Consider the following 26,514-nt stretch of genomic DNA (forward strand, 5'->3'; position numbering starts at 1 on the left):
AATCCGACCCATATGAGCTTCTGCGGGGAATCGAAACTCCACGGTCTCCCACGCCAGGTTTAATTTTTTTTTTTTTTTAAAAAAAAGGGGGAAATCAAATGAAGATCGATATGTAGTGTTCTTGTCATTGATTTTTCAGTAAGAAGGACGATATGTAGTGTCCTTGTCATTGATCTTTTGGAAAAAGTCAAATATAGGACAATATATTCTGTTCTTGTCATTGACTTTTCAGGGAAAAGTCAAATGAATGACGATATCTAGTGTTTTTGTCATTAATTTTGTGGAAAAGTATAATGGGGGTCGATATGTAGTCCTTGTCATTGATTTTTCAGGGAAAAGTCAAATGAAAGACGATATGTAATGTCCTCCTTGTCATTGATTTTTCACGAAAAAGTCGAATAAAGATATATATATACATTTCACAGTTCTAGCTTTTACGAGAGCTGAGTACCATGAAATTAAAGTTTACATACGAATTATGGGACAGTCTGTATATATATATATATATATATATATATATATATATATATATATATATATATATATATATATAGTACCCTTACAATTGATTTTTCAGAGACATGCCAAATGAAAGACGATATACAGTGTCCTTGCCATTAACGTTTCAGGGAAAAGTCAAATGAAGGGCGATACAGTGTTCTTGTAATTGATTTTCCAGGGAAATGTCAAATGAAAGACGATATATAATGTTCTTGTGATTGCTATTTCAGAGAAAAAGTCAAATGAAGGACGATATATAGTGTTCTTGTCATTGACTTTTCAGGGGAAAATCAAATGAAAGACGATATATAGTGTCCTTGTCATTGATTTTTCGGAGAAATGTCAAATGAAAGACGATATATAGTGTTCTTGTCATTGATTTTTCGGGGAAATGTCAAATGAAAGACGATATATAGTGTTCTTGTCATTGATTTTTCGGGGAAATGTCAAATGAAAGACGATATATAGTGTTCTTGTCATTGATTTTTCGGGGAAATGTCAAATGAAAGACGAAAATGAAAAGAAATGAAATCTTTAAGTTTTACGTCCCACGATTATGCCGGTTAGGCTAAAGGAGACGGTGATTATGAGAAATGAATGAAATGGTGGAATGAAGAAAGTGGGAGAAAACGGGAGAACTCCGAGAAAACCCACGAGCACGGTGTTTGTCCACCAGAAATGAAAGGTGATATAGTGTCCTTGTCATTGATTTTTCGGGGGTTGAGGAATACATATACTTTGTAGTGCTCTCAAATGACCCGACCCGACTGACCCGAACCGTGATCCGACCAGATTGACCTGACCCGACAACCCGACCCGAGCTGACTCGGTTGACCCGACCCAAGCTGACCCGATTGACCCGACCCGAGTAGCCTGATCCGACAACCCGACCCGAGTTGACCCGCGGGTCAACCCGATCCGTTTGAGAGCACTATAGTCACGACTCTGGGTGAACGCCAAAATGCACTCCCATTGGGAATTAAACCCGGACCACGTGTACCGAAGTCTTACACGTTAACCACTAGCTAGATCAAGCGGGGGATTTGTATATGCATCTTAATGAATATTTGGCACTTTTGAGGTTTGGTTATTTCTTTTTATAACTGATAGCAATGTCCGACGTGGGAAAAAAAATATTTTTTTTTCTTGCTTTAGTTCTATGTGACGAAATTTTTATTCAAGGTCAGTGTTCTCACCTGCTTGGACGGCAGGGGTTCTTCTCGGAAGGCAGTAGCAAGAATCTCTTGGCGGAGACAAAAGGAAATCGTTTAACTACAATGATAAGGGTTGAGGAAACAGGAGAACACCTGTGATTTTTCCCAACCCTTCAACTTTCATTCCAAAATAGGTTCTTATGATTCCGGGACCCGTGCCACTTTGATTTTTCTTTCTCGGTAATTAAAACGTATTTTACAGTATATATAGTTGCAAGTAAGAAGATAGGCCTACATAATATGAATTTTGTAATTTAAAATTTAAAAATACAGTATGATATTTAATTATAAAGTACTAATTTTATTTCATCACTTTCAGCCCAACAAATGAAATTCAAACAATTCGCTCCCTGGGTCTTGCGTCTTACGCTTTGTCTTGCAGTCAAGTCTTGGTCCTGCATTTCGTAGTCGTGGAGGTCTTTCATGCTATACAAGAGCCAAGAATGCTCGCCTCATCGGTACAAATGAAGACCAAGTGTGATTTTGATTGTGGTCTTTCATTCTATACGGAAAGCGAGAAAATATGCTCATCGCTACTTGGTGATCACCAAAACAAGGCCAAGAGCAAGATTACTATGCAATATGCAATTCGTCTTGCATATCCAATCTTCATCTTGTTCTTGTATCGATGTTTTTGGGCTTGGTGAAATAAAATGAAATATTCAATTTAAGGTCCCTCAATTCTGCACCGAGGCTAAGGGATACAGTGACCATGAGAAATGAATGAAATGGTGGAATGAAGAAAGTGGGAGGAAACAGGAGAACCTCGAGAAAACCCACTACATGGCGTTTCTCCACCACAAAGCCTACTTAGCACAAGCTGGGATCGAACCATGGACACCATGCACCAGAGATGAATTCTCTACCACTGAGCCACCGCAGCCCTGCTTGGGCTTGGTCGTCCATATCCAATCTTTCTTTTGGCCTTTCTTAAACAACTTCTAGTTTTGTTCTAAATCCAGACTCCATATTGGCGTAGATATTAATATTACAGTCGATTGGTAAAATCAATCTTCCACATTTACAAATTAAAGTACACACAAGTACAAAAATAAGCATTTACAATAAAAACACTAGCTGCAAGTGTTCAAAATAGATTTATGGCTTTTATAAAATCAATTGAAAATTGCTATTTTTAATTAGGCAGCTAGTGAAAAACAGCAGCTTTCGACTCCAGCCGAGTTTAAGCTCAACCTAAACTCAGTTGACCAAAGTGAACAAACCCGACCCGATTCGACAACCCGACCCGAGCTGACCCGACCCGACCCGACCCGAGTTGACCTGGCCCGTTTGAGAGCACTAATTGATTGTCTACTAATATATAGTACAAAATGTGAAAGTCTTATGTCGGTTATGTTCTTGCTCCCCTCAAGCAAAGTCTGAAATGACGCCCCTCTTAGGGCATTGTTGACATTATTGACTTACGACGTTTCTCAAATCAGCGATTCCATTGCCAAAGATAGATGATTGTTGGAAGGAGTTCGAGAGACATCCATCCACCAATAGATTGACAGTAGTTTACCGTGTTAAATAGAATTTGTTTTGAGAATACAGTGAGATGCTTTGAGTTGCTCTATGCTTTTCAATTCAACTTTGACAAATTCAGTCTATTCGGAATTATTGTAATTTCTATTAATTAATTCTTTACTATACATAGCATCTGGTGTTCATAGGGCAAATAAATTGGTTTGAAATTTTACAGTCTTTTCAGCACCGAGCTGTATGAAACTTAAACCTACAGATGAATGTGGAATCCGAACCACGTGAGCTTCCAGCGAGAATCGAACTAGTCTCTCTAGCTAATTATATAACCACGAGTAAGCTCTGTAATATAAATAGGAAAATAATAATAATAAAAAAAAAATAATTATGACAATATAATATAATAGTAGTCATATAATACCATGTTACACACAAACCTCTTCTCTAGCAACAAGAACTCGCACTTGTGATTTTGTCTTTTGTTTACCAACCAGCAGGTTGCATATTATGGAAATTGAGAAACTAATGTACAAAGATTTTGACAATTGAGGCATTGGGTGGCAAAATGGCTTTTTTTTTTTTTTTTTTTTTTTTTAAACTGAGATGGAGTCATTTCCGTGAACTTGCAACCATTACTTGTTGGATGACAGCGTTCTGAATCTCAGAGTTAAAAGACCAGGCCATAGGCCAAACAACGGCACCACAAAGAACTGATTTTTCCGCTTTTTCTTTATCAATTCTAATAAAAAGTCTAACCATTGTGATGAATTTTTTATCATCACCACGTACATTACCAGGACAATATAAAAAAATAATAAATTTATTTTGATTAAAAAAAAAATTGCAAAATGGAAAACATCATTTGGTTAACAGGTTATTTTTGTGTATGTAGTTCAGGTAGAAAGAGAAATTAGGATTTTTATTCATTGAATTTTTTTTTTTTTTGCATTTTATTTTACTTTAATTTGTATGGCTTGTTTTTTAATGCTTTATAAAGCGGTGCAAGCTTATTGGACATGTTTTTAAAAAACTGACCGGAAATAGTTAACACTACTAAATTATGATTTGAGTTTTTTAATTGATTTTGGTTTAGGAATAGCTGAAAGGTTTTATTATTATTATTATTATTATTATTATTATTATTATTATTATTATTATTATTATTATTATTATTATTTGGGCGTATTTGGCCATTTTTGATGTGGAATTTTAGACATTTGATTTTAGTGTTGCCAAATGTAGATTTTTTTAAGTTGAAAATAATTGAATATTTTTGTGCGGCTTGTAGCACTTTTTTAAAAAAGGTTTGTAACAATTTTGGAAATGTTTTTGTTTTTATGTACACATTATTTATATAGACTGCGTGATTTTGAGAGGGTACTTTTTTGAAAATTTGTTTTAATACTTTTTGGAGATTGATTGAGTTATTTGTTGCACCCATAGGAGTTATTTTAAGCTGAAGTATATTGTGATTTAAGTGCAAAGACGGGACAGAAAACGTAGTAAATTTGCCGTTTTCTTTACTATCTTACCATATAACAATGTCTCAAAACTGACTTACGTCAATTTGCCATCCAAGGCCTTAATTATGTTATTCAAGAAACAGAGGAAGGTTTACACTGCACAAAGCATTTGTTTAGTACACAAAGTTGCAATTGTTTTGACATAATTCCTCTACTCATGGGCGCCGAGTACGTGGGTGCTCCGGGGCTCCAGTATCCACACAAATAATCTTGTGGGTGCGCCACACCCACAAAATTTTTACTTTGATTGAAACAAAATAAAATAAATGTTTCTCACTTGCCATTATCAAAAAAATAATTAATTAAAACATTCAGATGGAAGTTAAAATTTCTAATCTCTATAACACAATTGTTTATTTCAAATGTGTTTGAGCAAAGGCAACCTAGCAATACACTGTGCTTTTCTTTGCCTGTCTCTGGCTAAATCAAAGGCAGATTTTAAAAATGGAATTATAGATAAAATGTAAAATAGAATCGAGCACAGCCTTTTGTGACACTGTTCATAAGAGACTTTAACTAAAAGAAATCAATCCAAAAATATAGAGACCCCTGAAAACATATAATACCACCCACCATTGATATGCACCCATACAAATTTTGGAAAGTCGGTGCCGTTGCCTCCACTTGGTTGGTAACACTTCTTTTTAAGTCTCATAACAGATTATCCGTAGCTGAATGGTCTGGCTGATCTTCGAATTTTATTCCGACTTAGAAAGCGTACAGAAATACCACATGATACATGATAATACATTGAAAGGCAACGGGACATATCAATACACTGAACATTTAGACGAAGGAAATAATGGGATTATTTTCATCCATGGAGCATGTGTTGGTGCTCTACAGATGGGATACTTATAGAAGTGTATTCGGTTTGACTATTCGGGATTTTTCTAAGCCTCAAAATTTTACTGAATCTGTTGTTATGAATGTTTTTAAACAAAGCGCCGACTGGTTGTCCGATTCACCCTAAGTGAAGACTGCTACTGCTTTAATTTTACAACAGGTTGTGCAGCATTAAAAAGAGAAATGCACGCAAAGCGAAATTCATTCAAAATGCATTCATTGAATAGGCCCTATTGCAACGCTTTCCAATTTACATTTAAGTTTTGTTCTTGTGATACTGTAAAATCATACATTAAGGTACTTATTTATTCAAAATTAAAAGTAAAATGGACTACTTATATAGAGTATTTCAATATAGTAAGCGAAAGAGAACGTAATTACCTATCGTAAAATTTACAGATGATAACGTAACAAAACAAAGCAATAAGCAATTATAATTGCTATGCACAATAAACGTTACGTTTACATAAAGTTTGTATTTTAGTTTGCGATAATAGGCATAACAGTTATAATTGATTTTTTGCATGTTTTATGTTGCTTACGTTCCACAATTTTGGTAAGTTGGTAAGTTAACTGCTATACTGGCTGAACTTCTCATATTCCCTCGTTTTGACTGTCAATTTCTCATACATCCTTGTTCAGTATTTCAGTATGGCTGCCTCCGCTGAAGTTCGTGGTGTGTTACCTCGTGTTCCGGTTGTTGTTGTTTTGGGTGCTACGGGCTCGGGAAAATCAAAATTAGCAATCGAAATTGCTAATAAATTCCGTGGTGAAGTTGTGAGTGCTGATTCTATGCAGGTGAGTATCAAATTAGCTAAACACGGGATAGTACAAATCAGGTATGATACATCGTGCATTTATAAACTTTATACTGGCAATAAATTATATTATATGAAATGTTTTCGTTATATTTTATATAAATTGAAGTAATTAAAAAATAATGAAAGAATGACTAATATAGTAGAAGGGTTAAGTGACTATAGGAAGGGATTAACTTATTACTTTTATGAGTGCAAGGCCATTTTGATTTTTAAGGGGTGGTGTGTGAACGCAGAATAAGTGTAAATAAAAATATTTATATATCCTAATTATAGAATTTTTATATTGTTTTTGCGAATTTAAGGTATGTAGGTCTGTTTTGTGTTTGAATAATAGTACATAGGTAAGAACATGTTTGATGATGTAATACCTTGCACTAAGCTCACGTTTACAATTGAACATGGGGATTGTATTTATTTTTAAATATATTCGTTCTCTTCATATTTCCGTTGGATATGTGATAATTCAAACACTTATAAGTATAATGAGAAGAGTTTTTCTTTCATTTGTCTTCATAAAAAAATGCGTGTTAACGTAGGTCATGGAGTTACCACTCGTGCACCGACTTTGGTGTAGTGTTTACGAAAAATAAACCAAATCATTTTGTTATTATGTACAGCCTATGCCATCGTACTTTAAGTATCCATATTTCAATTAATTATGATAATTATGGACTTCTTTCTTCACAAAATTGACTAGTAGGTTCTGGCAAGGTTCTAGAACATTGGTCCACTTGCATTAAGTTGTAATAAAAAAAAAAAAAGTATTCAACTTGGCTATTAACGCACCTTCACTCGCTGTCGCTCACTGGGCGTTACTATGTGAATTGTGTATTGGGCTTTGATAAAGGAAGGAGCCAACATGGCTACTGATCCGCCTTCACCTATGAGTGCGGACCAGGATTCTAGAACCTTCCCCTAGGGTCCTTATAAATTGTTCCTTATAGGGGCAGTTGCATTCTTGGGTAGAGATTCACTTTAGAGGAGCTTAAGTGTTGTATGTTGTGCGGACATATGACCTAAAAACAACTGGAAAATCATGAACCAAAGTGTAATAAGGGGTTAAGTTCCAAAGTTGGACTTCCGTTTCCAGGAAAATTTTGGAAATTTACAGGGAAGATAGGGATAATTTGATCGTTTGTGTGCTTGATAATATGTAGGGATCACGAAAAATCTGTTTATTTGTTATATATAAGCGGTTATTAACATGGGACTACGGCGAGCGGAGGGAACTACTTGGCGCAAAGTAACCGAACAGTTGCATTGTGGGAAAGTAACGAGTATTTATGTTATCAACATGACGGCTGTACAAGGGATGTGAACTAACATTTGTGAAGCAATGCGTTGATGAGCAAAATCTTTTAAAAGTTTGTGAAGAGCACGGATTAATGAACCTAAGAACAAATTGCAGAAAATGTAGAAAGGAAATGACAGCGAATAAACGTGGCGAAGGCGGACGTCCAACTTCGGAATAAATGCTGTAATAAGTGCCTATTAAATGTTACCAATTGTATCTAACCCGAGTAAGATTAGGGCGAAGCTGGTAATCATAGGCGCGTCAGCGATGGTAGGTATGATCATAAGGGGTATAGTGGAAAGTCATTGTGTTTCTCATGCCACTAGATGCTTTATGTGTTGGATTGCTTTGTTATGAATTCTGGCTTAACACACTGGACTGGCAAACAAATTCAATTAATCAATAGTTCCTTATGGATTCTTTACGTGCTTAATAGTATACCGTTTCGATAATGTTTTGTATCGTTATTAGGGGGTGTCAGAGATAGGATCCCCATATATTTTGATTGCTTGTATGTTCTTCGGAAACAACTTTCGATATTTCTTCTTTAAATTTTACAAACCTTTGGATACCTAGGCCTATAATAGAATAGCACCATACATTCAGTTTAACTGTCACTGCGATATATATCACGTACAAGTGAGAACATATTAATGCTAAGACTTGGATTAAGAGTTCGCAAGAGACAAAGTTAGGAGCTTGTTAAATAAAAGCACGGGGTTCGTCTTAAAAAAAATTATTTATGGTTAGAAAAGTTCTGGAGATTATTTGCAGTGATACTTCCCTGCAGTAACAATTTGTATATTTATGTTGAAAGAAGACTGTGGAATTGTTACTAAAACGGTGGTGCCGTTACCTCCAGGAAAAATGAAAAATGTTTTGTAAAAACCAGTGGTGTTAGATATGTAAAAAGTAACCTAAATAATCTTTCCTTTTTTATGAATTCTTAGCCATTATTTCTAGTACGTTCGGAGCTAAATCTTAAGAATATGCTCTATACTGTTCTTGACATGTTTATGTTATAACAAACAGCCGTGAAAACATGTATACAAACTTTAAATATTATAGTAATGTTCCTAATTTATTACAAATTCAACCCCCAATTTGTGAACCTGTATATTAGAAAAAAGTATTTACAGTCTTTATTTGGATCGCATTTAGTATCTCCCTCAAATCTATCGATGATTCCGGAGCCAGTACTGTGACTTACAGTGAGCCATTGTAATTCACCTTATTTGTGCACATACCAACCGTTGCGGATGCGCCTGCTCGCTACAGCTCGACCCTCCTGCTGTACTTGCCCTGACTCTGTTAGATAGCATCTTTTTAGTGGGCACCTAACACAAGTTGGTTCATCTTCTATGCACTGTAGTTTTTATGTTATACGTTCATATTGTATTTATACTCATCACAGTTACAAATAAAGAACCATAATTATTATCAAGTGAGCCAGGGTCACTACCAAGTGATTCAGGGAAGAAAATAAATAATTCCCTTTTTATTTTTATTGATACCGGTACATTTTGTCTTTTCAAGAAGAAATGAGTAGAGTATTAAATCTAGTGTCTATTAATGGTTACAGTTCTATTATGATGGAAACGAAACACCCACTATATTTTTCAGATGAGGGAAAATGGATCAGAATATAGTCGTTAACAAGACGACACCCATGGGTCCCATTTCCGTTGTATCCGGGGGTATCGCACAAACTGAGGATAATAGCTAAAAGACACGATCTTAAAGTTAGGTTTTAGCTTCCCAGAAGCTTAGAAAAATCGTTAAGTCAGTACAAAAATTATTTTGTGTACAAAACTAACTTAAGTGGGATATATCAACTTATTGCGGTCTGACTCCACCTATATTGGAATGATGAAAAGAAATATTAACATGAGATTAAAGAAAGCATTTGCGAGTCTTACGAGGGCGAAGAAGCTTTTTCGGGCCTATGTAAACATCAGCAAACTACAAAACATTCACTATAAGAGGTGTTACATCGGGCCACCAATAACATTGAAAGAAACGTAATATTTGAGACTTATTAGGACTAAATACCCACAAAAAAATAAACCTTGGGAGCAGGAAAGACTGGAATACTATTGTTATAGTTTTACATAAGTTAAAACAAAGGTTAAGACTGTAAATGCGTGAGTAATATTTTTTATATTACACAAGATCACAAGTTGAGGGATAAGTTTGTATATAAATAGGCAACAGTGTTAAATATGGCACCATTACCCATATTCGGGATGGAGTGTTGGAAGACATGTGAAACGTAAATCTCCACAGGACAAGACTAGATATTATAAAATTGATAGCATTTAGGGTTAGTGCACCAACTGTTATAATATTAAGAGTTTGTATATATTTTCACCCGACTGTTTGTTGTACATGTACTTGTAAGTAACAGCATCAAGTATATTATTAAGTGTTAGCCCCCAAAAAAGAGTACCCGTTTGGCATACTGAAAATATCGGCTAAAAGTTTATTAGAAAGGAGCATTACTCAGTTTAGTTTTTGATACATATTATAATGTATTCCATACGTTCAATTACCAGTTACAAGTTCCATTGCACGGATCGAGAACTAAATTATAATAGTTTTACTGCAGTTTTGATACTTAATAGACCAAATTTAATATGCGATATATTTTCTTATTTTGTTTATTTTTGAGGGGTCACGGTGGCTGTGGTAGCGTTCACCTCTTGTGTGTGGGGTCCCTTATTCGATTCCAGCTCGCGCATAGTGGGCTTTGTTTGTGGACAAACACAGTGTTCATGGGTTTGCTCGGAGTTCTGTTTCTTCCCACTTTATTCATTCCACCATTGCATTCATTTCTCATCTTCACTGTCTCTTTTAGCCTAGCGGGTATAATCGTGAGACGGAAATCTGTAATATTTCATTTTATTTTATTCATTTTTGAAGTGCTTTCCACCAGTACATATGTCTAATTTATGTTGTTAAGTATTTGTACTTCATGAAGAATCATTTCTTTCTTTCATCCATTTTTAAATGATTCTGTCGCCCGCCGTGACTCAGTTGTGAGACTAGGGCTGCGGTGGCTCAGTGGTAGAGCGTTCACCTCTGGTGCTTGTGGTCCCGGGTTCGATCCCAGCCCCCGACAAGTGAACCTTGTGGTGGACAAACACCGTTTGCGTGGGTTTTCTCGGGGTTCTCCCGTTTCCTCGCACTTTCTTCATCCCACCATTTCATTCATCACTCATCATGACCGTCTCCTTTAGCCTAACCGGCATGACCATGGGACGTAAAACTTAAAGATTTCATTTCATTTCAGTTGTGAGACTCTGACTTCTGTTATGTGGGGGATTCTGGTTCAATTCCAGCTCGTGCCAAGTGAACTTTGTGTGGACAAACACCGTATGTGTTTGTTTTCTTGGATTCTCTTTTCGGTTTTCCATTCCACTATGTTCATTAGCATCATTACTGTTTCCCTTATCCTCGGAGTGTAACGTGGGGTGTTAAATTAGAAGATACATTACATTTTATTTATTGCGTATGTTGCAATCTTCCTAGTGTGGGACTCGATGTGTCCTTACAGTATATGTTTACTTTAGAGGAAAAGGGACAAGATTCTAGGCGAAAAGTACGGTATTCAATGTACACATCACTACGTTCCATTTTTACTATGTATGGTTGCACGAAAGAATTAAGTTTTCTAACTAACTGAAGAGTGCAGAAGCCTGAGTGAGTGATAGCAGTGTACTAGGAGTGTTAGGGTACCAAAAAGTAAGGCGAGTAGCACTATTATGGCATGATAAGAGGGTAGTTCTTTATTTTACTGATGTTCTAGTGTCAATTACCCGCTTCGTTGGGTTTAAATAAGAAAAAGTAGTAATATGTTCCGCTAATCAATCATTTTTTACTATTACTAAGAGCTTTCTGATATCGGCCATTTTCGATCATTTTTATATATCCTCCTCCTCCCCCAAGTTATGGGACTGAATATGGATTTGAACGGCATCAGAAATGTCATTATTCATCTCAGCGACCTCGAAAACTATGGATTCGACACTAATACCGGTACCAGTCATGTTCGATCATTTTTCTCTCTCCTCCTTCTCCTCTAACTTGTACCGTCAAAGTGATACGATAAAAACTATCTGAATCCCGAATCTCATCTGTGTTGAACATTTAATCGAGATAGGTCGGTTGGTTTAAGAATTATTAAGTCATAGTGACTCTCGTTTTTATTTACAAAGATTGGTCTTACTAAGAAAAGTGGCTTTGCTATGAATGTGTGCTTTACAAGTTAAGTAGATACATGTCTTACTGTTCATTGTTTACGATATGCCTATATCCCAGTACTTCTGGAAAATTTCATTTGCTTAAATTTCTCTCTCACTGATTATTAGGCATTCTCGTAACAAATGATTTATTACCGATGAGCCATACCTCAAAAACTAAGAAACTGGTAATATTGCAGAACTGACAAGTCGGGTTTTGCGTCCCTTACAGCAACGAGGTTGTGTGAGACGTGGACCTACAGTGTAACGTGGAATCCGAATAACATTAGCTCCCCCAGGAATCGAATCTAGATCTCCCACGCCAAAGGTGCGTGTGCTAACTGCTTATTCACGAGGAAGCGCGAAAATTTTTGTACAAAATATGTTTTAAGATGTTAAGTTTTTAAATCCATTATATTGGATAATTGACCACTGACTTACCGTAGATGAATTTCAAGACTAAACACGGCGCATTTAATTCTTAAACTGTTAAGCTACTAGTATAATCACGTGACACAACACCAGTAGTCGTCGTGGTGATAAGTGAAGCGTTTATGTCTTATTTGGATCATTCCAGGCAAAAAATGAAAGCTTTTCGTAACAGAGGAAATTAGTCAGATATCTTCGTCCTCCTCCTCTTCTTTATTTGCTAAAATAATGTTGTTTTTATGAGTAGTCAATCTTCCAGTATATATATGAAATAAATGATGGTCTTAAGGATAAAAAATATGTTAATACATGGGAGGACGATAAGATCCTGTAGATCTTTATATTTAGGTAACAATTTTTATAGTTGGGAGATAAATATATATGTTGTTTAAGTATTGCGTTGGGGCGAACTGTATTTCGTTTTCATCCAGTAAATAATTAACCATTTTGTATTTTGTTTCACCATGCCTTCCATCTTTTAATGTATCTTACTATTGCCTAAACTATTAATTAAGGGGCAGTAAAAATGTTGTAAAAAAAAAAAAAAAAAAAAAAAAAGTCAAATTGCAGTCATTCAAATTAACTAAGATCGAGCTTTACGTTTCGAATAAATTGACCCAAGTAATTACTTCGGTTCACTTTTTTTTTCCCCTTTCCTTTCTGTCTTTGTGTTTCGCATTTACAGGATTTTGTTCAAGCACGTGCTTATGTCATGTTAATGTGCAGTCCCAAATTACACCAATATACGCCTTCATAACCAATGGCAAGTATTGGGTAGGTTACCTTAATCGAAAATAGCAATTAATACGTACTAACGTCAGCTACCCACTTCGCTAGCTTAAAATAAGAAAAAGTAAGATCAGGGTGTCTATCGGTCACGAAAGTCACGAAATCAGAAAACGGTCATAAAAGTCACGAAATTTAGCTTTTGGGTCACGATTTTTTTAAACTACAAATGTAAGTACAGATTGCAAAATTTTGTTCTATAAAACGTCAAAATTCACTACCAAAAATGTCTATGGTCGGGTTTAGACGTTAGCGAATCGAAATCAAAGTGCGTTTCTATCGCATGGATGAAAATTCGACCTAATTCGCACCCAAATACGCTCTTCAAAATGTTAGAAAATTTTATGATTTGGTAAAGAAAAAGTCACGAAATTTCATTTTGGAATTTTAGTAGACACCCTGAAAATGTTCCTTTAGTCATTCACCTTTTACTACTACTGAAACGCTTTCTGATATCGGTGATTTTCGATCATTTTTATGTATCTCCTGCCTCCCCTCAGGTGGCGGGGCTGAATTTGGATTTAAACATCATCGGAAGTGTCTCTGTTCATCTCAGCGACCCCGAAAACTATGCATTCGACAGTAATATCGGTCATTTTCGATCATTTTTATATATCTCCCCCCTCCCTTAAGTTGCACCGTCAAAGTGAAGTGATAAAAAAACATCCGAGGCCCGACCTCATCTACGATGGATCGCGCAGAAATAGGAATACAAGATAATTGAACAGATAAGGGTTTTAATCATTATACGTAGTTCTTATCCGTAGTGCGCTGCTAAGAAGCACCTTTTTGATTCATGTTTACTTTAAATATCATTTTGCATCATTACTTCTTTTACTGGAACAGTCAATTAGTGGTAAAACGCTCACTTCTCGTGCTAGGAGGTTCTGGTTCGATCCCAGACTGAGTTTGTGGTAAACATCGTGTCCATGGGTTTTCATGAGGCTTACCCGTCTCCTTTCATATTCCTATACAACCAATTATTTTAATTATTCACTTTTCATTAATCACCCTTCTTTATCCCACAGAGCATGAGTGTTGGACAGAAACCTAGAAATTTCATTTACTAACATTCACTTATAATAAATATCCCCTGAGAGTCTTTTAAAAAAGGATCATTATATTCCTAGTATAATTTCGACAACCATCCTATTGCCATCCACGGCTAGTCAGTAATGAATAGCGTTAACTTCACAAGTTTTTATTTATTTATTTATTACGTTTCATCAATTTAGTCCTTTTTCCACATAATAAGCTAAAATCAGCATATGTTACTAGAATTTTAGTGATCGCTTCACTATACATACTAGTTCACAACTAGTGCCCCCGCGTACCGTAGTCGCTAACGCTCTCGCCTTCGGTGCAAGTGGTCCCGGGTTTGATTCCCGGTGGGGGCACTCGGTCGAAAAAGTGTAAAACGCTTTTTCAGGCCAGCCATTTTGAATAAGGTTTCCTCATTCCCACCAGGCAAATGCCGGGATAGTAGCTAACTTATAGGTCCCAGGCTGCTTGCTTTCTTTTCCAATCCTTTGTTCCTTTCCTTTCCCCGGATAGTGTGCTCGCCGAGGGACGTCATCCCTCAAACGTGACGGGCTAAATGGCCTTAGATGCCGAAAACCCAGAAATGTAAATCCTAAATACTAGTTCACAGCTAGGAGTACCAGTATAAACGCAATATTCAATGATCACAAAATATTTTTTGCAGTCCGAAAAATGTTTCTGAATTTTTGTGGGCGATTTTGCAGCTAACCCCGAAACTGAGCTGCAAATGATTTACCTCACAAATATTAAGAAATAGTTTTCAGATTATAAAAGTTATTTTTGTGAACAACAGTTTACATGCTAGCGTTTGCCAGGCCATTTGTCAAATCGACAGTTCGTACATTGGAATGACCAAATGAAAAATAGGGACTACAATAAAAGAACATAGAAGAGACGCAAAAGTTTAGGATTTTACTATTTCTGGATTATCAAAACTTCTAGGTATAACCAAACACAACTTAAAGGAGGCCAGTATTATTATTAAAAAAGAAAAAAAGTAATCACCAGTAGAAAGAGGTGTTTTTGAGTCATATTACGTTAGGACAAAACATAATTAAATTTGGATAGCCCAGCTTGCTGGTCTAGTGGTTAGCAGGGTGAAAAAAAAATAAAAAGTAACTTTTGCTTATATCTTGATTTATTTTTTTTTATTTAAATCACATGTTTTTCCTCGAGTAATGTAAGTCGCGAAGTGAAGAAAACATAAGGAATTAGTATTAAGCAGGGTTGGCTGGTTTAAACCAGTTTTTTTTTTTTTTTTTTTTTTATAAAGAAAAACTAACTGGTTAAAAAAAAAGTTCGTAAAAGTCTGTGTTCCTAAAATCTTGATGAACACACATTTGTGGGTTATTACGTTTCACTCCCATATATTATTCGTGTTATATTCAAACCTAAATACTTCATCCATCACTGCAAAAGCAACTTTTTTTTTTTTTTTTTTTTTTTTTTTAATGCCTAGTTATATCATAAATACTGTCACAAAGTTTGGAGTGGCGCTGTAGGCATCCGGTGTCACAGTGCTGTCATCTGTGTATAAAGCGGAAGATTAATCTAGTGTGTGTTTGACTGTTCATGATATACGTTGATATTCTACTGAGTTCTGATGGAGTGGGGCGATTGCGAAAATCGTGTAGCAGTAATTGCACTACACAAGGTCAGGAAGACAGCAGGTGAGATTCTCAACCTCCTGAAACCCCTACAAATCAGCAAGAGGTTCGTGTATCGCGCCATACAGCGATATACCGAGACTGGAACGGCAGCTGACCGCGCAAGGAGTGGCAGACCACGAACGGTACGAACTGCTGGCTGCTGAGATAAACATCAGCAGAAATTCCATGTCTCGTGTGCTCAGGAGTGACCTACATCTACGGGCGTGTAAGAGGCGGACTGTCACTTTCTGATTCAAACATTAATGTCGCAGAGGGTCCTTAAATCAAAGAGACTGTTGCGGCGTTACGCCAACATTCTGCGCAGAAGATTCTGTTCACTGACGAAAAGGTGTTCACAATTGAGATGGCATACAACGTCCAAAATGACCGTGTGTATGCCACGTCGTCTACTGCGGCAGCTCCAAGGGTTCAGAGGGCACATCATCCTGCCTCAGTGATGGTTTGGTGGGGAGTGAGCTACTCAGGCACAACCCGGCTGCATTTTTGCGAACAACGTGTTAAAACATCTGCCAAGGTGTACCAGGACATAATGCTAACACCAATAGTGAACCCACTGTCTGCCACCGTGTTCCCTGGAGAAAGGTGGACCTTCTAGCAGGATTCCGCTCCAGGCCACAAAGCGAAAACAACCCAAGACTGGCTGGCACGGAAAGTCCCCGACTTCATTTCTATCGCTGATTGGCCTTCTAGCAGCCCGAACCTTATCCCGTTGGACTACAAACTTTGGGCAGTCCTTCAGGCAAAAGTCTGCCATAAACGGCATCCATCTGTCGACAGTCTGAAACAATCCTTGACCCGAGCAGTGAACAATTTTCCCATGGATGTGCGTAATGCCATTGACCAGTGGTCGGACAGACTTGGTGCCTGTATCAAGGCCAAGGGGGAACATTTCGAAAAATGATTCGTGCGTCAGGTATACAACATATCATTGTAAAGCATGACCAAGATAAATTGCCTTGGTGTTAATACTCTCTGTGTTATTCACATTCAAACTTGTGACAGTGTTTATGATATAACTTGGTATATACCGGTATATAAATTTATAGATTTTTCTTTTGTGTTTTGTATAGTGTAAATGTGCCAGTAGTCGGCCCTTTAAGGGTGAATTCAATTTCGAAAAGTTATTACATGTAGATTTTCTCATCACATCCCCATCATATCGCGTAAGTACGAAGAATGAAAGTTAAAACATGAATATAACATGATTATGCTCGAAAGTAAATTATTAACTCAATTTTTAATAATTTTCCAAAATCACCTGTAAAAATCCAATGGTCGGCCGTTGGAAATAATGGGGGCTGACCACTGGAAGATGAAGTCAAGAGTCTTTTATCGCTACTATTTTGTCTCGAGCATGCAAAAGTATAAAATTCTAATGCGATAACGCAAATCATGCATATTTCCAGTAGTCAGCCCTTAGTGGCTGAGTATTAGAAAACGTTGTAAAAAATGCAATCTGAAGTCAATCCCCGTTGTGTCTATGCAGTATCTTGATTTGTATCAACAACCACGAAATTTTTAACAAATTACATACATTCATGCATCGAGGAAAGCAATAACCCATATATTTTACTATAATGTAGTTTTAACTTAACTGTGAAGTAAAGTTTCTTCCTTATTCTTTTTATTAACAACACTCTCACTTTGTTTACGTGCATCAGTAGACCTCTAATTTTCTCTTCTGCTACAAGATGTCAAATCAGGCGAGAACATATGAGGTTGACTACTGGAGCTCTGGTTTAGGTTTTAGTTGACTATTTGCTTGATAGTAAGCTACCGCATGCTTATTTCAGTGCTTTTTACTGAAAAATGGCTGACTACTGGAGACTACCGACTTTAGGCACACTGACCCTAGTTTGTTATTGTTATGCAACTGCAATCAAAGAAAAATTCTAAATATTGTTTCGGTTTAATAATGTTTACTATTGATAAAATACATGAAATGCTGTACTTCTGTGGGGGTCATACAAACCCCACTAGGGGCATTTATTGAAATCAGAAGTACTGTATCTTTGGTATCTGTTTGTATATAAATGTTTCAGATCCAAAGTGGACTCAAATAACTCGTACCTTTATTCATTTTTCTTAGTGATATGCAAATTAAGTCGTTGTATTTCTTTAACTTGGACTAATAAAAGTCGTAATGAACTAACTTGGACTAAATTAGTTCTTCTGTACTCTGCAGTATTTTAAAATTGTCCATATGTAATTCTTGATAGTGGTTTCACTTGTACAACTGTTTATCTTTTGTCCTGAAATGACTGTTGACAATTATATGAACAACTATGTGAAGATCAGTACAGCGTATTTTTATCAGGAGTCCTTCGTGAGTGATTCGGGAGACGTATCTCATTTGTGGCCAATTAGTTCTGCTTTCGAGTTCAAATGGAGGACAATTTCTCTCGTGTGTAAACCGAGAAGCGGTTTGGATTCCACTTTAAGCTTATGTGACCCCTTCCAGTATAACCCGGTTGTTGCATAATAACACCAAGGCGAAACAAACTTATTTCTGTCCATATATGTTATAAATACATAGAGCAAATTATATAAACCCAAAAAAGGGTTTAAACCCCAAAAAACCTGTTTTTTTTTGTTTTTTTTTTTCAATAAAAACCATGTTTTTTGCCAACCCTGGTATTAAGTGTTAATTATGACATTTAAGTGAAAGCATTAGAGTTGAAGTTTGAATTAATCCCTAATCGTTAACCTATTCTAATCTCAAAGAATGTTTCTTAAGCATTAAGGAAAAAGTGCAACAACCTTTAACAATATAACTTTTTTTCACAAAAGTTATTGATTTTTGGGGAGACATTTTTAAAAAATCGGGCATTCCAGAACTAGTTTGCGGCACGAAATATATATCAAATACTTAAATTTCTCATAAAGTTATGTAAAATGTACAAAATTTTTAAGTTTCGAAGAAGGGTCGGACTCCTCTAAATACGCCCCTGTTATCTGGGAACAGACAGACAGACGCACACACGAAAGAATTTTCGTCTTAAATGTCGATTGGTGATTTTCTCTGGTGGAATAGTTGACGATTCACAAACCATCTGCTACGAAGAAAAGAAAGCAGAGTTGTCCCGTTACCCGTTCAAAACGGGATTTTCCCGAATCGTCCTTTGCATGAAGCACCCGTTTTCGTACTTGTGCTGTACATACATTTGCATTTGCGTCTCATTGTGCTATGATTATTATCTTCCATATAATCCAAATAACACAACAAAAATAGGATTTCACTTATTTTCACTTTGAATTAATTTATTTCGGAATTTGATTTAAATTAACGATTTTTATTTTTAAAAAATCAAGCGATTTAAATCAGACTGATTTAAATCAATTCACCCTGGTGATCAGCGCGTGTGCTTTTAGTGCACGTTGTCCCGGGTTCAGTTCTCGCTAGGAGTGCACAAACAATTAATTTGACAATCATTCACTTTCATTAATCTTTCGCCTCCTTTAGCTTAAGGGGAATAATCGTGGAACGTTAAAAGAAAGAACTCACTCTATGACCTATGGAACCCGGAGGTTCAATGCCTCGTTTTCAAAAGCTCTCCATTGACTTCTATCCTTAGCCAACTGAAATCAGTTTCTATTTGGGATTCATATTTCTGCGAGATCCATTTTAATATTGTCTTTCCAAATGCACCTAGGGCTTCCTAATGGTCGTTTCCCGATTGGACTTCCAGTTAAGACTTTGAAAGTGTTCGTACTTTCTTCCATTCTGGCTACATGACTTCCCCATCTAAGCCTCCTAGATTTGATGACCCTAACAATGTTTGGTAAACCTTATAAATTATGTAGTTCCTCGTTATGAAGTTTCCGCCATTCCCCATTTCCACTCCTCTTGGGTCCGAATATTTGTCACAGGATCTTATTCTCAAATACTTTCAGTTTATGTTCTTCCGTCAGAGTAAGCGACCACATTTCGCAACCATACATAACAACAGGCATGATTATCGTTTTATATATTTTAAGCTTCAAATTCATCGACAGAATTCGCGACAACAAGAGATTTTGAACTGAATAATAACACGACTTCCCTACTTTTAGTCGATATATAATTTCTTCGTGAATATGGATTTTCGTTTGTTAATATTGATCCTAGATATTTGAAAGTATCCACTTTATCAAAAGTATTATTTAATATTTTAACGCATTCATAATTTGCCGTGTTACGATCCCAACGCACTTCCATGTATTTAGTTTTCTCAGCATTTACTTCTAAACCCATGTCCCTGCAAGCGTTTAATAAGACCTCTTTTTTCTTTCCATTGTTCTCCTTATATCCCCTAAATTTACACGCCATAACCTGGTGAATACCATTCAACTCCAGGCCCTGGTTGCTGATTTCGATTTTCCTTATAGCGTATTCCAGGACGAAGTTGAATAATAATTGCGACAACGCATCCCCTTGTTTTAGGCTAGGTTTGCCATACGCCCCGGTTTGGTCGGGACAGTCCCGGTTTCAGAGTGTAATCCCGGTGTCCCGGTCAGTGCAGGAAAGCTATCTATGTCCGTGGAGAGGGACAAATTAAGTGCCACTGATGTTGCAGGTGCACTCTAAAAATTGAAATAAAATATGGAAGAAAGAAGAAATCGTAATTTTGTCCCTGTTAGTGCAAAAAGTCTTCCATATAAAATGAATTCAAGGCATTCTATGATTGGTGTATATCTTCTATAAAATTTTGGGAGAAGTTTTGGTGATGCCAATGACTTTGCCTGGATAAATAAAAATATTATCTGTTGGGATAATATAGAAGAAAGCGCAGAAAAGATAAACGAAAATGTTGGTAAAACTATGATAAATATACATTGAACTTTTTGAGGAAGTTGTTGCTAAGAAGTTCTGGACTTACGAAGTGGGAACCTGGGAAAGAGAAATGAAAGAAAACAACAACAAAACTATCGGAGTGAAGAAGAATGGATGCAACTCTTCAGCCATGCTAAACAAAATGACATATCAGTGTGCAATCTCCAGCTGATATAGCCTATAGTTGAGTATCTTTTGCCTTCCCGGAACATCAGCTCCAGTAGAGAGGGATTTCTCGTTGATGATTAATGCTTGGGTAGATGACAGAGGTTTGATGCATGAGTCAACCGTCGTACGTGCATTGAACAAATGAATGAATGAATTTTATAACAAAATAAAAACAAGAAAGGACATATTTTGAAAGGTGCAGTCAAGCGAAAACTATGAGAGGTTTAAAAAGCAATCTTAATAGCATTGCTATATTGTATGTCTGTAGCCGACAGACAGGATAGTCTACTGCAAGCTTGGTTGAATTTGCCCAAATGGCTGGCAAGCTTTTTGGAATTAGCTTTAATTGGAAATCATATTGTATAGACGTATCCAATACTGTAATAGAAAAAAAAAAAAGTAGCATTGTAATAAATATTGTGGTGTATTTTAATCTTCCCCTTTTAGTGTCCCGGTTAGTCAACAAAAAATTATGGCAAGCCTAATTTAGGCCATTTTCGACGTGAGAGCTCGTGGACAAAAATTTTCCTACCCGGACTTTACTTTGGGATACATTTAACCACATCTTGATTATTCTAATGAGCTTCTTCGGTAAGAATGTGATACACGTTTTCCTCCTAATTGAATCGTAGGCCTTTCTAAAATCAATAAATAATTTATGTATCAGGGTATTGTATTCCCATTTCTTTTCGAGTGTTTGTGAAATTGTAAATATCTGATCCACTGTTAATTGATTTCGACTAAATCCGCACTTAAATCTCCATTTTTTTTCATTTGCGTATCGGTCAATCTTGCTAATAAAATGTTTGAGATTTTACAGAATGTTAACAGAAGAGAAGTGTCTCGATGGCTATTACAATAGTTTTGTCGCCTTTCTTGTGAATTAGAATAATGATTGATTCTTTCCACTCTTGTGGCAATTCTTCCTTGTTCCAGATAAGGAGAATGAGTTTGTGTATCTTGTTCCACAATTTTTCGCCTGCAGCTAAAATTAAGTCATCCGGAATTTCGTTTACACCCGGAGATTTGTGTTTCTTTAATTTCTTTATAGCGATTTCTACTTCTATTCGGTTAGGTTCTGGAATATACGGTTCTGCGGTGTGTATTTCCCTTTCTCCACGCACATTAGTTTTTGGCTGCATGTTAAGCAAATCATCAAAGAAATCTTTCCATCTATTTAAGATGATATTTGTATCAGTAAAAATTGTTCCGTCAGCTTTCTTTAATATATAAGCACGAGGTTGATAGCCTTTCTTAAGTTCGTTGATCTCCTTATACACGTCCCGAATGTTTTTATTTTTAATATTATCTTCAAGTTTCTTAATTTTAGCTTTCAAAATATTGCGTTTCTTTGTTCTAAAAGTTTTGGAAGTTTCCCGCCTGATGTCTACGAAATTTTGTGTATTTATTTCATTCAGATTTTGTAGCCAACGTACTTTTGCCTGTTTTTGCTTCTCTGTTAGTTTAATGCATTCCTGGTCGAACCATGATTTGTTCCTACGTGTTGCCGCGGGTCCCAGTTTTTCTTTTTCTGATATTTTAATGCTATCTCTAATTTCAATCAAAGTATTCTCAACACGCACTGGTGCACTCCGAATCTTCTAAAACCGAGAATCTATTCGGAATTTCAATCTGGTTTTCCTCTCTCACCTGGCTCTCTTCTAATTTCTTTACTTTAAATCTCTCCATTTTCATACATTGAATATTTTCTTTATTCAATGATAATCTCTCTCTCATTATCGCTGCTACCAGGTAGTGATCAGCGTCACGATCAGGCCCTTCTAAACGACCGAACCTCAATTATACTAGGTTATCTTCTTCTATCTACTAAAATGTGATCAATTTGATTGTGTTTTCCGTCTGGTGAGGTCCAAGTATATTTATGAACATCGCGATGTGGGAATTTTGTACTCTTCATGATAAGGTTTTTGGATGTTGATTACTTTTCTTATGCAGACTTTCGTTCCCTATAGTTAGTTTGAAGATATCCTCTCGTCCTACCTTCGCATTGAAATCCCTTAACAGGATTTTCGTATGGTATGGCGGGAGTTTGTCAAATATCCGTTCCATAAAATTTCCGGAATTCACAGTTCCGTTTCCTTCCCACCTAACTTCCTGAACTCCTACTAGGCCCATCCTGTATTTCTCCAACTCACTTGTTGCAAATTTTAACGCACCTGCCCTATAAAGATTTCTAATATTCCATGTTCTAGATCTCATGTCCATTTTCTTTTGCTGAGGTCGTGGTAAGTTATCAGTCCTGGTCCGAGGCTTCTGTGAATGTTTCTGAACAAGTTTTTTTTTTTTTTTTTTTTTTTTAATTTACAAAATTAGGTTATAAGCCTCACCCAAACACCCAAGCTGGAGGACCACTCCTTGTCGTCTGTCTGCGACTGCTTATACAGTGTATTCGTAGCTAACCTCTATATCTAGAAACCTTCTCGATCCGCAACCTAAGGACGCGCCATGTCGTTGTGACAGGAACCCACATTACACGGAGAAAGTAAGCTTATACTGTATTTTTTTAAGATAAAAAGGAGGGCGTGGGACACCTGTCGGGATGCTGGAGGACGACTTGAAAAAAAAAATCCTAAACATAATCATGAATGATGCAGAAATTATACTAGTTCAGTCATGGAAACCAATATCAGAATTCGAATTTGAACCATGGACTCAAATAGTAACTTTCAAAACATTATCGGTATGATGATGGAAAGAAACTGGTTCGGATTTGCTTCTAGAGTGTACGCCTCAGGAAGACAAAATCCTGAGGCGAATATTTGGACCCAAGAGATACAGAAGTATGGAGTTACGGAAACTTCATAACGAAAAACTGTGTCATTTATGCGGTTTATCTATTGTTGTTAGGGTTATTAAGCTTAGAGGCTTAGGTTTTCAGCTCTTGTAGCCACAATGTATAAAAGCAGGAACACTTTTAAAACCTTAACTCGAAACTCAAAGAAGACCATTAGGAAGACGTAGGCGGAGATGGAATATTAAGATGGATCTCGGAGAAATTGGAATACAAAGATAGAAACTGATTCCAGTTGGCTGAGGGCAGAAGTCAGTGGAGAGCTTTTGTGAATACTTCGTTGAACCTTCGGGTTCCCTAGACCATAGAGTTTAGTTAGTATACTGTCAATGAGAATTATCATTAAAAAAAAAAAAAAAAAAAAGTTTGTCTCATGATTATGCACCGATCCTAAGGAAGACTATGATGATGAGATGGATAATAATTATGGAATAACGAGGAAGTGCTCATGAGAGAACTTGGAGAAAACCCACGCACACGGCGTTTGTCCACCTCAAATCTCACTTTGCATGGGCTGGTATCAAACCAGGGACACCGCTCACCAGAGGCGAACGCTCTAGAGAAAGAAAGTAATATTGCAATTGGAAGGCTCTGTTGTTTTAGAGGAAATGGAATCGAAAGATGTGGGATGATGAAAACATCTTATGTATTACGGTGTGTGTCGCCTAGTGACAGATTATTTATGATGATGATATCCTTCAGATCTATTACGTTATTACTTCATATGGATTTTGGCGTGTTTAAACAGACGAAATCATCTTAAATGACAAGGAGAGGAGAGCGGGGGTACTGTGACTCATTAGTATGTATCTGGTGTAAGGCTTCCTTATAATGCTAGTGTCTGATGGCCAACAAATATGACTCATAAACTGCGTACTGGTACCCAAAGTCTGGTCTATAAGAAAAGGTTTGGCAACAGTTATTTTTTTTTAAAATTAGTTTTGTAGATTCCGCTTGACTCATTTTCTATATTTCAACTATTTTTTCATTGTCTTTTAAATTACACATTAAAATTCAAAAAGTAGGGAGTAAACTTACCGCAGAACTGTAAAAATTACAATTTAGCAGGTGAGTTGTGATTCTTACCCACACCCAGGGCCGGTCCTAGGCAATTTGCTCCCCCATTTCTCCAGAAAGAACAAATCTTAAAAGCCACGATTTTCAGTATGCTACTCCATCATGAACAACGAAGGGTAATGAAAGTGCACTTGCACTCAGTAAGGCCTGGACACCACAAATACAATCTCGTTGAGTCTTTTTTTGTCTTTCTTTAAATAATAATCTATTATTTAGTGAAAGATAAAGCAAACACACCTCCAGAGGAAATCCTTTTTATAGAACTCAAATCTTTATTATTCAGTCTCAATATATCAAGTTTGCAGTTCCATTGCAGCTAGCTCTTTTATCTTTATTTCTGGATTTTTCATCTACATCTTTTCAAAAATTTTTTTTTTTTAAAAAATCTTGTTTCCACCTTCAATGATAAGGAACTTGTTTGAGACAAAGACAAAACTAGTTTTCATATGACTAGGGCCCGGAAGTCGAGTTTTTTTTTTTTTTTTTTCGAGTGCCCAAAGACGAGGCTTAACATAATATATGTTCAATTTGGGTCATTGTAGGCCAGAAAATTGTGGATTTATGTTTTTTTTTTTTGGGCCTTTTTCAGAGTTTTGTTTGTTTCTTCGTCTTTTTTTAAGCTTTTAACGGGATGATCTACCTTTTCTCGGCACAAAAATTTTTATATTGGACCTTATGGGGAGAACATTGCTACCGAATTTCCTCAGTTTCTAAGGAACTAGGTATCTCTAATTGGAAAGAAAAATTTTGCAGCATTCTACAGAAGTTTATTAACGGGTTGAAATACTTAAATTGTATATTTGTTTGCTAGTTTAGCAGAAATAAATTATTAAAAAATAAATAAATTAGTTTCTTTTTATACAAATTATATGATGTCTAACTTTGGAACCAATTATGGGAGAAAGATCAACTTTTTTTTGTTTTATTCCTTGAGAAGAAACGACTCTAATAGTTTTAATCACAACCATATCTGATACGCCAATTAAAAAAAATAGTATTTTAATATAAGTATTAAGTCCCCGGCTACTTTAAGCGATCGCAAAGCGTATTTATTGCTCCTGCGTATGCTTGAAATACGCTGACCATGTATTTAAATCTGAGCGGCTAAACATGAACGCGAAAGCAATAAAATCGCTGAAAAAACGCCGGCTCGAGCGTATTTGGTGCAGGTCGGAACAATAGACCGCCTGCTGTTTAAAAGATTTCAAAAGGAAGGACAGAAAAGAAAGACGTGTTGCCAGGCAAGGGGATTGTAGCAAGAAACAGCTGCTTGGAAGACGCTTTGTGCAGAGAATGGAACTCTGCTATTATAAAGTATGTGTGTATAACAAAAGAAAATTCACAAAAATAGAAGGAAATTCCGAAAAATTAGCTAATTACAGAAAAATCTATGTAACACAATAGGGTGATTTCTCGTGATACACTTGATTGACAGTTAGCTGATGCCATGGTAATCTATAAGCAAAATATTTGGCTTTAGGCAAAAGATGAAACAACGAAATAACTTGAATTTGAGCCCCTATCTCCGAAGCTCGAACTCCACCCCCAAACAGATAACCACAAGTGTAATCACAAAGAGAAATTATCAGTTGTGTTTGAAAACGTGTCCTGTGTACATATCCAGTCATGGTTAGTGTGTTTAACACAGAGGCGTTTATAATCGAAATACAAAATATGCCATGCCTATATGATTTAAGAGATCCGAACTACATGAATCGTGACTTAAAAATAAAAATGTGAAGAGAAGTGGCTGCGATATTTGTTCCAGACAAAGGGAATGGAACGGAATTCTCAGA

General features: G+C 36.3%; 1 protein-coding gene across 2 annotated transcripts in view; it reads left to right on the forward strand.

Moving 5' to 3' along the window:
• The first annotated feature begins 6,195 nt into the window (after window positions 1-6,195).
• The window catches only part of LOC145674803 (tRNA dimethylallyltransferase), a 540,225-nt gene continuing 519,906 nt past the window's right edge, over window positions 6,196-26,514 (forward strand). Inside the window, exon 1 of one of the 2 annotated variants that reach the window (XM_081745022.1) lies at window positions 6,196-6,364. In XM_081745022.1, coding sequence (XP_081601148.1) covers window positions 6,218-6,364 — 147 coding nt within the window. In that variant the 5' untranslated portion in view covers window positions 6,196-6,217. The remainder of the gene's footprint in view (window positions 6,365-26,514) is intronic. The other variant, XM_081745021.1, reaches the window with a different exon arrangement.

The sequence above is a fragment of the Thermobia domestica genome, chromosome 18 (genome assembly GCF_964235325.1).
Source record: "Thermobia domestica chromosome 18, izTheDome1.hap1.1, whole genome shotgun sequence".
NCBI classification, from domain to species: Eukaryota; Metazoa; Arthropoda; class Insecta; order Zygentoma; family Lepismatidae; genus Thermobia; species Thermobia domestica.